At 38.1% G+C, this 14,974-nt stretch overlaps 1 protein-coding gene and 1 long non-coding RNA gene across 3 annotated transcripts in view; one reads left to right on the plus strand and one right to left on the minus strand.

Moving 5' to 3' along the window:
- LOC137992892 (uncharacterized) overlaps nt 1–9,382 on the minus strand; it is a 9,837-nt gene extending 455 nt beyond the window's left edge. Inside the window, exons 1-2 of one of the 2 annotated variants that reach the window (XR_011121761.1) lie at nt 7,994–9,382; nt 1–1,815 (exon numbers count right to left, since the gene is read on the minus strand). The exon at nt 1–1,815 is cut by the window's left edge and continues 455 nt beyond it. This is a non-coding gene — a long non-coding RNA (uncharacterized lncRNA). The remainder of the gene's footprint in view (nt 1,816–7,993) is intronic. The other variant, XR_011121762.1, reaches the window with a different exon arrangement.
- A 1,212-nt stretch (nt 9,383–10,594) lies between these two features.
- On the plus strand, nt 10,595–13,965 carry LOC137992890 (uncharacterized). The gene has a single exon (XM_068838453.1). The coding sequence runs from the start codon at nt 10,846–10,848 to the stop codon at nt 12,568–12,570; it is 1,725 nt and encodes a 574-aa protein (XP_068694554.1). The 5' UTR covers nt 10,595–10,845; the 3' UTR covers nt 12,571–13,965.
- Nucleotides 13,966–14,974: the final 1,009 nt, after the last annotated feature.

Here is a 14,974-nt window from a genome sequence, read left to right on the forward strand (position 1 = left end):
TTCTTTATCTCTGTTTCTTGAGGAAATTGTAGTCGATTAATGACATTTTAATTCGATTTTGCCGTTCAGTAATACCAACAATGTAATCCTCATAAGATATTCCGCGTGGATCCGACAAATCCTGGATTATCATAAGCCACAAGACGATATTAATCACACTTAGTTTAGGTTTATTATAAAAAGGAGTTATTTCTTTGTTGCACTGTTTCGTTTATGAGGCCCTCCCAGGGAAGGGGGAGGGTGGGGGGGGGGGGGGGGGAGATCCTTGTTCCCTTTTCCCTAAAAAAAAAAATTGCTTGTGTTCCCGTGTTCCTGAAATTACTTCCAAACTTGTTCTCACCTTTTTGGTCCCTAAATAACAATTATTCCATGAGCCCGAGTTGGATATGAAGTGATAAAATAACCAACGAGCGCGTAGCGCGAGTTGGTCATAATCACTTCATATCCAACTAGGGCGAATGGCATAATTGTTTTAGTAAATTCTCAAACCGGGTTTTGCCGCCGATTTTTATTTCCACAATTTTACAAAGCGTCCGGAAAGAGCATCTTGGCGCACTATTTTCCATAGGACGTAAAACTTCGACTATTGGCTCATAGTCGGAGTTTTTTAGCCAATCAAAAAGCTAGAAATGCAATAGTCGGAGCTGAAAATTTACTAAATGGTTATATTTCCTTATTCCCTAAGATATTTTGTCTTTTTTCCTCTGTTTTCCATTTCAAATCAAATTAGTCAGGTGGTCTTGTACCCCCAAACCCCTGGGAAGACCTCGTTTATGTTCGTTGTTGATGCTATCCTGTAGAGCAAAGCCACTCACTATATTTTCTTTATTCGCTTTTAATGTCACATATATCCTACGCAACTGAGATATGAAGTACAAGATTAGTCATTAAAGAAGAGCTTTAAGCCTTATGCATGCAGAGATCAAGAAATACTCGCTTTGCCGCAACTTTCTTTATATACTGCAGTAATAAACCAAAAAATATATTCATAGATATTGTCGGCATTGTAGCGTCAAGCTACACATGCGGACCGCCTTTTTGAAAGAATCGCGACCTTCTGTTCATTTTTTAAAGCCTTCTAGTCGTACTTCACATAAAATCGGAAATAATGCGGCTCAGCAGATCTTTTTATTAAATATTCATTTAACGTCATCGAGTTAGCGATGAAGTTAAATCGATGCTACGAAAATTCATATGTTTGGAACCAAAAAAGTGATAAATCTCTTGATACTTTTTTTTCAATAGCAATAGATCCCCTTTTTCGTTTCTTTGTGCAATTCAATATAATCATACACTTATCCTCAAAAACAGTTTCCGTTGAAATCTATAGTTAAGTCATTATTTAATAATTCGTAATTAATTTCAACTATATTGTCATTTCGTGGTGTGAAAGTCACAATATAGTTAACTACTGTACTACAGAGGAGAGTGTGTGTAATTCAGATAAGGAGAGCTACCGTCTCCATGTCTCTTCGGTAATGACCGCCTGGTCATGTCAAATTAACGATGAAAATTTTAAAGTAATGAGAGTTATGAGGGTCCATTGTCTTGTTCTGTGTCCCCTTTAAGGAATAGGGGTGGCAAAAAAAAAAAAAAAAGAAAGAAAGAAAAAAAGTGACAACAATACAGTTGGTGAATACTCCTGTCTGAAACTGCGCATGTCATGAGCAGCTTTGCCAATCCTCGTGCCATGACTTCTTACTCTTAAAAGGAGGGACAGTTTCTGATGGGAATAGACATGAACCGTTCCTTGAGCAGGTTGATATTGTGGCAGTGATTTTAGTGCTGTGGTTTTCCTGACCTTGAGAGTTGTTTCTATCAACAAATTTAACATATTGTTACCAAGGAACTAAGCATCAAGAAAAGAACAACAATTGTACTTCAATTCGCAAAAAAATAATAATAAATAACCATTCCAAATGTCATTTCGAAGCGGCGCCCGCTTTGTCTTCAAACCAATTTGCTGCAGAAACTCGATAATAAACGTTTTTGGGTGTAACCTTGCTCTCTTTACATAAAAGAATTGTTTCGTGATAATGGAACTTAGTCAAGAGGAAAACGAGAAGTGATCGTTTGTAGATATTGTACCTTAATGGAGTAATACATGCAGGTTATTCGCGTAGTGCTTGTTCTGTGCGACTTTGCACGAGGTAAAGAATTCAAATTTACGGCCCACCGAGATAAAAAAATGCGGAATTGGGTTAAGAAAGAACAAAAAAGCAAGGACTAAAAATGATCAAATCAGTAAATTTCGTGATAATCAGGAATAACAAATTGTGAAATCATTCCTTTTTTTTGTCCTTCTTAAAATCTAATTCTCTTTACTTGCTAAATAGAGAGCTATAATTTTAACTCAATTTCTTAAAGTAGGAAATTAACCATCAGTAAGATTGGAATTTGCAGTTTTGCAAAACAATAGCTCTCTCAATAGCACTTGTGTGTCGGAGGGTCGTAAAAGGAAGAAATTCTGAGTTCTCACGCATTCGGGGAAGTTAACCAATATTAAATCTTTTGACTCGAACTGATTTTATTATTGCACCTTTAAAAAAAATAACGCTCATTACCACTAAAAAAATGCAAGAAAAATAGAAATCAGCAATATGCTCGACACAATGTGCTTTTTCTTTTTAGATGTTGCGCGGATACAAAGGGTAGAGGATATACAACCAATTGTTTGGATTTCATTCCCTACATGGGATTCTTTTTTTAGGTTAAAAGATTAGGGACGCGTATACAGTGTAGCAAAGTTCTCACTGCCACACGCAGTTGTATACCTTTCTTACTTTAACCGTCTTAAATACCCAATTGTTCTTTAGACCGATTTCACAATGGACAATTTTGTGGTTGGACTTCGGGTGGTGAATCAGCAGAATGGAACTTTGGCTTTTAATTACTTTTTGAGTTATTTCCTCTGGTTCCACGTGAATGTTCCCATGCCAAGTTAAAGTTCAGTTTCATTTTTAGTAAGAAATGTAAGCCATGCGTGAGAGTAAGTCATTTTGTTCTCGAGCGAAGCAGGATAAGAGTCCCATGCACTAGTCGGTTTGCTCCTGCCTTATTGAGGGCTTTCCCAACGTTGTGTTCAAAATAAAACTCGTTTGAAGGTGTTCTCTTGGTGGTAATTTATGAGGTATAATAATTATCATTCATCGAGACTGAGAACACTGCGAGTTTTGATAGTCTTAAATTTGAAGTTAACAACATTTTAAAGGTAGAACTTGTTTCAGTGTGCCAGTCAGCCCACTTCAAGATTTTTTTCTCGCGAAATTTTCTTAGGTAAATGTAAAACTATTCCCTGATTTGGTCTTTAATGAGATAATCTTTCCTCGGCACATACTTTTTGAAAAAAGGCTACACATGACGTTGACGTATTTTGGCATAGTGCCATAGATTTTGTTGACATTGGCGTGCATTGGATGAACAAGAACCTTTATTTTGCACAAGTCTGTGGTAAACTTGCCTAGACAATTCATAAAAGTGAAGACAAAACTGCAAGTTTAGTAACATCTGTCAAGTTCAAAGAAGCAAAACATAATTTGTACTGTGTTCAAATTTGCAAAGATGGAGTATCCGCATAATCAAAGTCTTTCTTGTTGTTCTCATGGTCCGCCCATTTCTTTGTCTTGTTTTCCCTTTACCTACTGAACGTGTTCCTTTAAGATAAAATAATAGTCGTCATTAATTCAATAAATGATTTCGAAATGAAATTTTGTTCATTTACAAAGGATAGCTAAATAAAACCCGGGTTTCAGAGTATCTTCCTTTGCAATCATGAATCAATTCTATTGAATAATTGCGTTTTAAGACGGTTTGATTTACCAGAATACAAAACGTGAAAATATTCAGTGTCCTCTATTCTTGGATGTTGTGTTTGGCACTCATTCAAAAAGGAAAAGTTATTTTGACATGTAGAACTATGTTAAATTGTGGTTTCCTCTTTACTTGAGTTAGAATTGATTGATTTCGAGTAAGTGGTGAGATTCTGTAGACGAGATGCAAGCAACCAAGACGTGACAAACTGATCGTCATCTAAACAAAGAAGATGCGGGGTCCCTACCGAGCGTGTTTGAGAGGAGTGAACTTGAATGGAAACATGCAGGAGTACTTTTGTTTTATTTCACATTGTTCTTGAAATAAGAATTCAGTTCACGTCTCAAGCTAGCCAGCCTTCCTGTTTTTCAATTTTTTTTGTTTCAAACTGGGTCATGCAGTGTTCATTCCACCTCATCCTTTAAAATGCGACGTGAACTCAAATACTTAACTTCGTTATTTTTCTGCGAAAATATTAGAGTTTCTTAATTGAGTGATGAAACATAATCGCTACATATATTAGCGCTGGATATAGTATTATGAACATTACAGATTTACTGACAAAAAAGACCGTTGAAAAATCGGCTGCACCATTAGGTCAAATTCGAGTGAAAACAAGAGAAGGCCGAAAATTATAACTTAAATATGGTTTTCTCAGTCTTAGTTTTGCAGAGTGCATTTCAAATGAGAAACTTGAAAAATGAAGGAAACGTTCAGGACAGACCTAGTCATATTGATGTTTTTATACCGAACTAAGAAACACACTTACTATATTAAGTGAACTACAAGACTGAGTTAGAATAATGAAATACGTTCATTCTTTACGGAACGAAAATAAATTTTGTTAGCTCGTAGTACAAGGTCCGATCTGTACAAAGGATACTCCGCTTTTCTCACATTTTCCTGCTCGAGTAAAAAGTGGTGATGAATTCTGTGAAAGTAACAGATGGTCTTCACAAGTCGAGCAACAGAGGACACAAATTTCTTTTGTGCTGCCCTAAAAGGAAACGTTTAAGTTTGATAAATGGAATTTATCTTGTCTTAACTTATCGGTAATTTGCTAGCATTTATTCAGTTCAAAGACTAAAAGGTCTAATGGAAGTCAAATGATTTGTTAGCTGTTACAAACAGAAAAGATATGATTGCTTGCGGTAAGGTAAAATGAAAGAAACAAACAGCTAACATGTGGAACGAATCATTTACTTAGTTAGATGTAAGACTTTTTTATAGTTTCTAGTAAGATGTAAGACTTTTTTATAGTTTTTAAAAAGAAAGCCCGTCGTCTGTCTTGAAGTTCCACTACCCGGCTAGGCGATCTAGCTTGACAATTCATTAAAAGGTTACATTAAAACGATGTTCTGCGTTGGAGAGAGAGTTAAGTCTCCAGACGACTAACGGGGTGTGCGCAAGAACTGAACGAAATAGACAGCCAAGGCGGATATGAGCGCATAAATCTAGGGCGTTCGTCTTTTTATCGTATTAAATGATGTTTAATATAAGAGTGCAAGATTCAAACCGCGATCTCACCTAAGCTTTACTGCAACAGATAACCAACGTAGAACGCTTACATATCCGTACAGAAATTGATATTATTCCCTAGTGTGATAGGCTAGATTGAGCCAAAAGATAAGTATTTAAAAGAAACAAATATGGATTTGGTTCGTCTATACTTTTCAAACGCTTTCCCTAGCTAAGGTCCTTCTTACAAAAGGGAGATCACTCAGTCAATATGGCATGAGCCAATGCTCCAATCTATGAACCTTTCAGTGACCGAAAGAGATTCTTTCACGCCTTAGGGATTTTGAAACTTTCGATTCATCCAGTTTTAAAGGCTCAAAACAATATTATCCGCTTGCAAACCGACAAGCGGATGATATTCAGTTAATCCAATTGCCTAGTTGTTATTTACTTCGTTCCTGATAAGAACTTAAATGTCTATCAACATGGAATGATAACAAATTACAGTTTTTCTTTGGACGAAGTCCTTTAGTTCGTGAAATATTTTTCTTTAAAATCGTTAATTTAGATTTCCTTTTTGTGGTTATGTCAAGTTCTTATATAAATCAACTTTGCAGATAATATCCTCTTGTCAGGAAACATTGACAAACATCCCCACCAAAGCGAACGATATTCAGTTAATCCAAACTGAATGCCAACTTATTTAGTTCTTCTTTAGTAAGAACATTATTGACATGGAATCGTTTATCAACATAAAGTGGAGTAGCAGTAAAGCTATTTAACAGGCTTTCTTCAAATCGCAGAATGCGTCTGTCTAAATCCGTTTTACTTGATCATGGAGATTTAGAAGTGGTTATATTACGTTCTCAAATAAACCAACGCTGCGCACAGCCTGTAATATGCTATGTTTCAGGAAGCGCTGTATGAGTTTTGAAAGCCACACAATTCAGTTTTAAACAAACAAAACTTACTGATGTTATGAAGGTCTTTCCGCTGTTGTTAGCCACATAAAGAACTTTTTTGAAGCTGCTTTCCGAGCATCAGATAATTCAGATCTTACATATAGTATGTGTAGCCAGTAACAAACTACTAGACTGAATGATAAAACAATCTCAAATATCATTGAGCAGAGAAAACATTTTTCTGAACAAAGGTAAAATTTGATTTTTTTTGGCGAATTTGGAAAACGGGTTTGATCGAGATACTCCGATACTCTAACCGAAACATGAGACAGACAAACGCCAAAAGTTGTGGAATAGTTGTGTCAGAGTATTCGTCGACATCAACCTGTCGGCAAGTTTCTGATTCGCCTTCCACAAACTCATGCAGCAAGGCCGCAGTTTGTGTAGAAACAGAATTTCGTTGTCATAATTGGCATCGGGGTTAAGAGGTTGTCCACTAGATGCAGTCACTGGATGAAGACGGAATAAAACTCTGTTGGTGAACTAAAATCATACATATTTTTTAATGTAAATAGTTCTTTATATGACCTTAAACCGGTACATTTTTAAACCTACTGAGTGGGCCTTATCCTATTATAATGTAGAGAAATCCAGTGAGTAAACGCATACATGGTGTGACAGTCTCTTCCGTATGGCTCGTTCTTTCGAGTTTGTTGAAACAAAAGCCATGGATATGCGACCATGAGTGAATTTGTGCTGAAATATATTGCTGGAAAACCAGAACATCACGAAAGGTTTCTTGAGAACTGAGTTACAAGAGTTTTAATCTCTTCTAAACCCTTATTGCAAATTTAGAATAATTGCTTTTATGTAAAATTCTTTTTTTTCCTTTTTTCTTCTTTTACATTCACTGTTTTGGTCAATAAAATGACTCATTTTCAAATGATCACCGATGACCTCAGTTCCATTAACGATAATTTAATCCGTCTGATTCTGTTCTCCACATGTTTTTTTTTTCTTTGTGTATTTTTTCTTGCTAAATTAATCACGAAACTGTGAATTTAAAGACGTAAGGAAGCACCTATCTTGAAAGAGCCTCAAAAGCGTCGTCAAGCATTTTCTACAAAGTCGAAAGTCATCATTAAAACACCCATCTTGTTTTGAAAGCCATCGTTAGCCCTTTCAATCGTTAAGCCCTTTAATATGAGTTAATCGGTTAGCTATCATCTTCTCTATTTGTTCGTATATGGGGTCTTAAAAGTGTGATCATAACTGAGTCAGTAGAGGTTGAAGAAAAGATCTTGTTGTGATTTCTGTTAGGATTTTGAAAATCTGTCTTGCTGTTCAACTTTAGTACTCTTTCGGGAAGCGAAACGATTTTCTTTAAGACTCGCAGTTCTCTCGAGAGCATTCGTGCAAATCCTACGCTTATTAAGATCAAGAAGTTAGGCGTGTCGAAACAATTAGCACAAAAAGAACACATTCCACGCAACTAATTTCATGACATTTTCGCGTTTCTTATACGCGAAGGTTCAACTGAGCACAACTTGATTTTGGTGCCAATACTCCATGGAAATCTGGTTGGTTGGAAAGAGCTTCATCAATGGTTTGAAACAATGACTGATCAGTTGCCCTTCGCAGCTAAGACTGCTTATGTTCTCTACGAAAAAGAATTTCGACATGACCCGTTAAAACTAAGAGTAAGGATGCACTCCTGCAGCTGTGTTCGCTCTCAACTAACACTGAACGACGTTCTTAACTTAAAGCGACAAGCAGAGTTAGGTTGACTTGTGTAACACGCACAAGTATCAAGTAGCACTTACCTAGCAGTAAATTGCTTCGGTCAGTTTTCGACACCCTTCGCGAAGAATTATTTTGCTATGAGGCAAATTATTTTAAGCTTCATTTACCCGCGTGCGGGGTACTTTAATATGTAATTACAACAATACTCTTCGATATTGAGCCATTTAGATTTTTCAACAACTTATAGATCCTGTAAAATTGCATCGCTTGTTAGTTTGCTTGTGTTGGCTTAAGATCCGATGAGGGTGCAAACTCGCTTACGATACCCAACCAATCTTTTTTGTCTTGGGTGACGAATCCGATAGTTTTTAACCGGAAAACTGTCATTTTCATTTTACCTCAAATGTTAGGCTAGCCAAAATGTTAGGCTTGCCTGTACATAACAGAGGTTTAGACACATGCTCGATTTATATTTGGTAATAAGTAAATATAACGTACAAAAATTGCCCATAAGCAACCAAAAGGCTCCTCTATTCAATTTTACAACTTGAGTCAAATGTTAAGGAAATTTGACAAGTTCTTCCGAGGCTGAAAATTTTATGGTTAACGTAAGCTGAATCTATTCAGAGAAGAGCGATGACGATTTTTCTTTCTTTTTCAATTGCGACGTGTAGCCTAAAGCGGGGTCCTGTCGGTAAGGTAAAGTTTCTTGTCTTGTTCAGCGAATTAATAGAAGCTTGCTCGTTGCGATTTAAACCACTGCATTGTTTATCTGCATATCTTTAAGATAACACTCGGGTAATTTCAAACGTTTCCTGAATTATAAATTTTTGGTAACCTTTTGTCTCAGTTTTGTCTCAATTATTATAATTCTCTTCAAGAACAGCCCCTATACTTTTCGGGCTAAAAATATAATTCTGCTGAACTTACTGGCTGTTTCAGTTTTGTTTCTGTGAAACAGGTTCAGAGTTGTTTGAGCCTGTTAGGACGTAACTTCTAAAAGAATCTCGGAATGATCTGTTAAACTAAAATCTTCTCTTCACTTGTCGTTCTCTAGACAATTCGTTTGCGTCAAGACTTCATTGTTATCGATGCTAAACGTAGACTCCGACAAAAGAGCTGTCGGAACTTAGGTTTCATAAGCTTTTTGGATTTCTTAGCGTTATGGAATTTTCAGTACAAGAATGTATGCGGTAATGAGTTGGCTTGTAGTGCGTGATCGGTGGACTCGGAACCCCTAACACTTACGAGGGTCAATGATTTCGACCTCATTTGAATGACTGAGCAAATGGGAACGTCTCTTAATATATGATGTCATCATTAACCTCAAACTAACCAAGCAATGAATTCTTGGTTATTTTAGTCACTTCTTGAGCTCTATATAGCTCAGTCCACCAGCGTAAAGCTAATATATCCCTGTATCGGAACCACGATTCGCCCTGGTTACCCAAAATAATTCAACAGCGAATTACAAAGCTCTTAGTTATAACTACCTTAAGTCGGGTTGTCCATTTAGGTTAAGTCGATTCACAAGTCATCCGTGTAAGTGGTTTTGTTGACAGCTCTCGCACGCCAGAATCCTTTGTAAAACCACCCTTATGGGCGATTTGAGGTTTCCTTTTTGTTATCCGGCTGGTTAAAGCATTTCTTAGTTTAACCCCACTTTTCTTGTGTGGTGACTGTAATAATGTTAAACGAACTTGCATCTTGTGTATCTTATGCTATGCATCCCTTTGTGAAAAGGATTTATAGGCATTCTCCGCCTTCGACTTTTTTTCCTGACAATGGCTAATTTGTTATATATACAAAATCCTGTGGATGCTTTTATGAAAAACTGCTGATTGAATTATTTAAAATCTCTTTTTGTTCTTTCCGAGACAAGCCAAGGAACACAATCAGCAGATCGAAGTGAAAACAACTTTTCTTTCCTTTCGACTGTGATCTCACAGAGTTCAACTGCTCCGTACGAGTGATTATTTGTAGCCCGAAGCACAACGCATTGCTAATGAGTCACGTTTACAGGAAAGAGGAAAATTAGAAATTATTTTTTCTCATTTTCGTGCAGTTATAAAAGTAAAACTAAGAGTATTGTTTGGTTTCGTCGATAATGTCGTCTCGGGAGAGCCTTTTCGACACCTTGGTTGTCAACCTGTCGTCATTAATCATCGGGCAAACACTAATAAGAGTGTTATGTAAATAAGGCTTGCATCTTCTGCAGCACTTTTTATTTGATGAGGCGCGATTTTCCATTACGAAATTTGACCACTAAGAAGCACGCAAACAAATCTCATTTCCATTTGTTACAATGAAAGCGTGTTGACGAGTGATAAATTTCGGAAGCCACGCAAACGTTATCTTTCTTTTAATTTCGTGACACCTGTTGTCAATGTTTGCTAAACTCGGTCACGATGGAAACTGCACATTTTATGGCTTTCACTTGATTGGCCCTGGACAAGGCGCGGCCAACGCGGTGCTCAAATTGTGACAAGAATGCAAACCTCTTGACTTTGGAGCCACACAATGCGCGTTTTCATTCTTGCGTTCCACAAATGGGCAAGACAAGTTTTAAGGGCTGTCTCTCAAGGGCCAAACTGTCAACGGCAAAACAACGCTCCTCCCATTTTCGGCATAGAATAATGTTTGGCTTTTTATAGTCCGCTTGAATGAGTTCACAATATAATTAGGTTTAGCCAAAGGAGTCAGCACATTACAGATTAAAAGTGACTTCTCCCAAGAGGATGGTCATTAACTATTAATTGAGCTTGCAAATGTACGTAACGCACAGGAAATACATAAATTCAGAAGGACAATAGGCTCCTAAAAGACTGTCGACATCCTTACGTAGGGGTATAAATAAGCGTTGCGGAACCAAAATCTGTCATTCAGTTGCTCTGAGTATGCGAGACTAAAACACCTCGCTTTAGCCGTTGCGATGAATAGTATGGAGGGAGGCATGAGTTCTTTTGGACTACCGACGCCGTTCGACATCGGACAAGATTTTACTTCTCCTTCTCATCTACGCCACAACACAGAAAATTTAAATTCCCGCTTTCTCGGCGCTCGCTTCCCGAACCCGATTTCGAACATATTTGGTCGGACAGGAGAGTTTGGAAAGAGCCCAAGCGAAGATGGTCCCCGTCATTTGAATATAAGCAATGGAATCGAAGGTATTACTGAGATGGAAGAGAGCGAAATGCCGATTTCTGTGGCGGCGATGAATGAACATTATCTTTCTTCAGGAATAACAACGACGCTTGGTTGCACACAGCAACAACACAGTGGGCTACACGCCACCGTGCCTCCATTACAACCACCCAATTTCTTCTCTGACAGCGTAACGTCCGAAGCTGACACCTATCCAAGAGACATGCCGTTCCCGACACCCATAGATTTCAGTATAAAGAACGAGCCGGAGCCTCGATTCCACCTTAATCCTTCGTCTGCTATTTCAAGCATATCAAGCGCTCTGCAACCGAGTAAACCGAACTTTAATTTACGGTCAATTTACGGGCCCAATTTGAATCCCCCATTCTCCGATCCTGCCGCCGCGCAGTCTATGTACACATACATTCACCAAACATCAAGCGACGAACCCAAAGCGCCCCAGTTTTACCGGCCTTTTCCTGGCTTCCCACCGTTTGATCCACCGGAATCCATTCCAGAAAACCACAGCTTTTCTAAGTCAGACGACAGCAGAATTTTCCCCCCAGTTCCAACCAGCCACAGATCTCCAATCATCGAGAGACAAAAAACGCAAGTTTCGAACCGCGTCGATTCACACGATGTTGAGGATGTTGAAGACGCCAACCGATGTAAAAACACCGTTGAAGGTACGAAGACGTCAGTGAGAAGACTAAAGAAATGGTACAAAGACAAATATGGCAAGTCGATTGACATGAACACAGTCACTCGTCAAATGGCCATAGAAATGCTCAAAGATTTCTTTCTCGAGATTCGCGACACGCGTCCGGGCAAAGAAGGCAACGAATATGAACCTGTCACGCTCACAACTTACAGAAATGGACTGAGGCGCTACTTTCTAGAGAGAAAGTGTCCTCCTGCGGTTGAGAACTTCGACTTGGCTGATCGTGAATTTGATGTTGTGAACTTTGGCCTGGTTTCAAAGAGAAATGAGCTCAAGCGCAAAGGGAAAGGCAATCACCCGAATGTAGTAGAAAGCATCACTGAAGAGCAATTGGAAAGGATGTGGGCTTCTGGTGCGATTGGTGTTCATGCTCCTAGGCCTTTACTAAGGCTACAATGGTGGATTAATACCGTCTCACACGGCATCCGAGGAAGAATGGCTCACCATGATTTGAGCATCGATGACTTTCGCATCTCGCGGGGGCCTGATGGAAAGATCATAATCGATCACATGAAAGCCGGCAACAAGCGACCCAGAGCGGACGACGAGAAGGATAACCCAAGAAGTAAGAAGAAGTGCAAGGCTCGGGTAGCAGCCACCGATGGAAGCGAGCGTGATCCAGTGCGTGCATTTGAGCAGTATCTCCGGCACCGTCCACCTGGTATCTCGTCGTTTTATCTGACCCCTAAACACAAGCCTAAGGGAGATATCTGGTTCAACAAAGTACCAATGGGGAAGAACTCCATCGGCAGAATCATGAGGGAGATCAAGGCCATCGCTGGAATCGGATAATGTCCTAGCGGAATATGACTGGCTTAAAAACAGTGTAAATGGATACTTTTAACTGTCCTGCTCTGTGGGACGGCGCAACAAACTTTTCTCCTCTTTAGTTGAACGAAAAGACATTAGTAAAGGTCAAGAAAGAGAAAAAAGGACGCCCGCAGAGATCGATATGGTCTAAAACCATCTTTGTGCGATGGAACACTGAGAAATGAACCATTAGTAAGTAAACAAAACAATAATTGGTTTCTCGTCTTTGAAGGACAATCAGTAAATTTTTATATTACGAAAAGATTTCAAAAATTTTATGCTATTAAATATTAGATTTTACTCAATGCTATATATGTAAGAACCATTTTAGTATATAAAAATAAAGAAGGCTTATTCAGTAATATTTGCGAGGTCTAACAACGCCTCAAACCAACGCGTCGTAAGATTTCAAATTGGTAACAAGTCTTAAAAATCCTTCAGTTAAGTACAGTATTTAATATATTCAAACTGGAATCCTCACTAGGGAACGCTCGCTTTGCTTTATTTTTAATTCCATTTCATTCATTATTTTAAGAAAAAAAAAGCCTCTCACGCGAGAAGTTGTGAGTGGTCATTTTTCCTATTTGAGAATAGCACAACCATGGGACATGGGTTTGCCACTGAAAAGCCGTGAAAACTAAGGTTTGAAGGATGTAAAACTTAGCTTTATATCTAACATACCACCTATCTTTGCTGAGCACAAAAGACCTCGTTATAAGCCTAAGAAACTTTTAATTGTAATGAACACATCTTTGTCCCGAGGGCGTTTGTGCTATTCTTATTAAGATTTCAATGAGAGTTTTGTGAATTCAATTTCGTTTTCACGAAGAAGCACAATTGCATTTTAGCGAGCAGTCGTTAAAGCAGTGACGAATAGAGTGAGCGTTTTTTTGTTCACTATCTTTTGTAAAATACACCATTAATAGCACTCAAAGGAAAGAACTCAGTTTCACGCCGGTGCAAAGACAGTCGTCAATTTTTAGAACGATCTTTCATCGAACATCAGGTATTTAAAAGGAGTTGAAAATAAGGAAATGAATAAGCCTGTAACAATATATTGTAAGAAATATATTTTTATCAAATTAAGTAAGGAGTGTTCAGAATGTATTTCTTTTTCGTTTAACTCTCGCCTGGTTGAAAACAAGAAATAATCTTTTTTAGCAGCAGCATTAATTTTAGAAAGAATAAGATTTCATTGTAAATAAATTTATAGTTGGTGTAATTATGTTGTCTCAATTTTGTAAAACGTGGCCGCTAGAGTAGTACATCTCAAGCTCTAATAAGGAAATATTTCGAACGGAAAAGGAGGGACAAATTATAGAGCTTATATGTATTTAGATAACTGTCGACCATTGTTTAATAAAGAGATTGGACGAACTAGCTTTGTTGTTCTTATGCGAGATTATATCGTATCCTCCCCCACATCACCTTATTGTTTAGCAAAGTACCGAATTTCAGAAAGGCTGCAATCGAGATCATAGTGTGTTTAAAAAAGACGTGCCTGTCTTTAGCTTATTCACTTTTATCGCAGTCTCCTTACGTCTCAGTGACGAGGAACTGCTGACTGAGTCAAGACGCAAAAGGACGCTAGAGAAACTTCTTGAAAGCACTTTATTTCGATTCATGCAAGGTGGTCTCATTAGTACAAATTAAACAGAGTTGCAAGTTAAGATTAGCAGTTCATACTCTTAAAATTTTGGTTTCACATTCCCATTGTAAACATCTCGTGAGAGCATGTGGGAGTTTAACAATGCTTTAATTTTTTTCAAGAATTATTGATAAACTAATGGTTATTTTCAGTCAAAGTTTTCATGCAAATTTGCATTTTCTTTTTTTCCTTAAGACAATAAAATTTTTTTTAAACATAAATCTGGAAAGGAAGGGTAAATTCAACAAAGAAATGCGATATACTCCTAAAATCACTGGAGGTCGAGTGTTCTATGAAAAAGAGGACAATTTCTAAGACGTTTCGTGAGTTGCTATACTGTTGTTTTGACCATTATGCCAACCGCACCAACGTGTTTCGTGACTGCTAAATTGGCCTTCCGTCAAACAGAGTTATTTTGACGCATGTCAAACTCGACCTGTTGCGATGGCAAAAGGAGGTGTGCACACAAAGAGACACCGAAATAGTCCACTCCACTTAGACATGGAAACTGGTTCCAATATCAACTTGATTCCCGTGGAAAAAATCTCACTTTTTCTTCTAGAAGCGCTGCAAAACTATCCGTGTAAGTAATTTGCGGTTACCTTGTTTAGGAAGTGGCGAGTAAGGGGTAAATTGCTTCAAGAGGGTGATTATCACTTAGATTACGATAATAATGGGGAACTGGCAAAGCAATATAAGGGTGACACGACTGCCTTGGCGGGTCCTGTTTGCCGGGGC

The sequence above is a fragment of the Montipora foliosa genome, chromosome 2, assembly GCF_036669935.1.
Source record: "Montipora foliosa isolate CH-2021 chromosome 2, ASM3666993v2, whole genome shotgun sequence".
Taxonomy (NCBI): Eukaryota; Metazoa; Cnidaria; class Anthozoa; order Scleractinia; family Acroporidae; genus Montipora; species Montipora foliosa.

Excerpts from the sequence above, each read along its gene's own strand:
- LOC137992890 (XM_068838453.1), top strand. The coding sequence starts at position 10,846 with ATGAATAGTATGGAGGGAGGCATGAGTTCTTTTGGACTACCGACGCCG.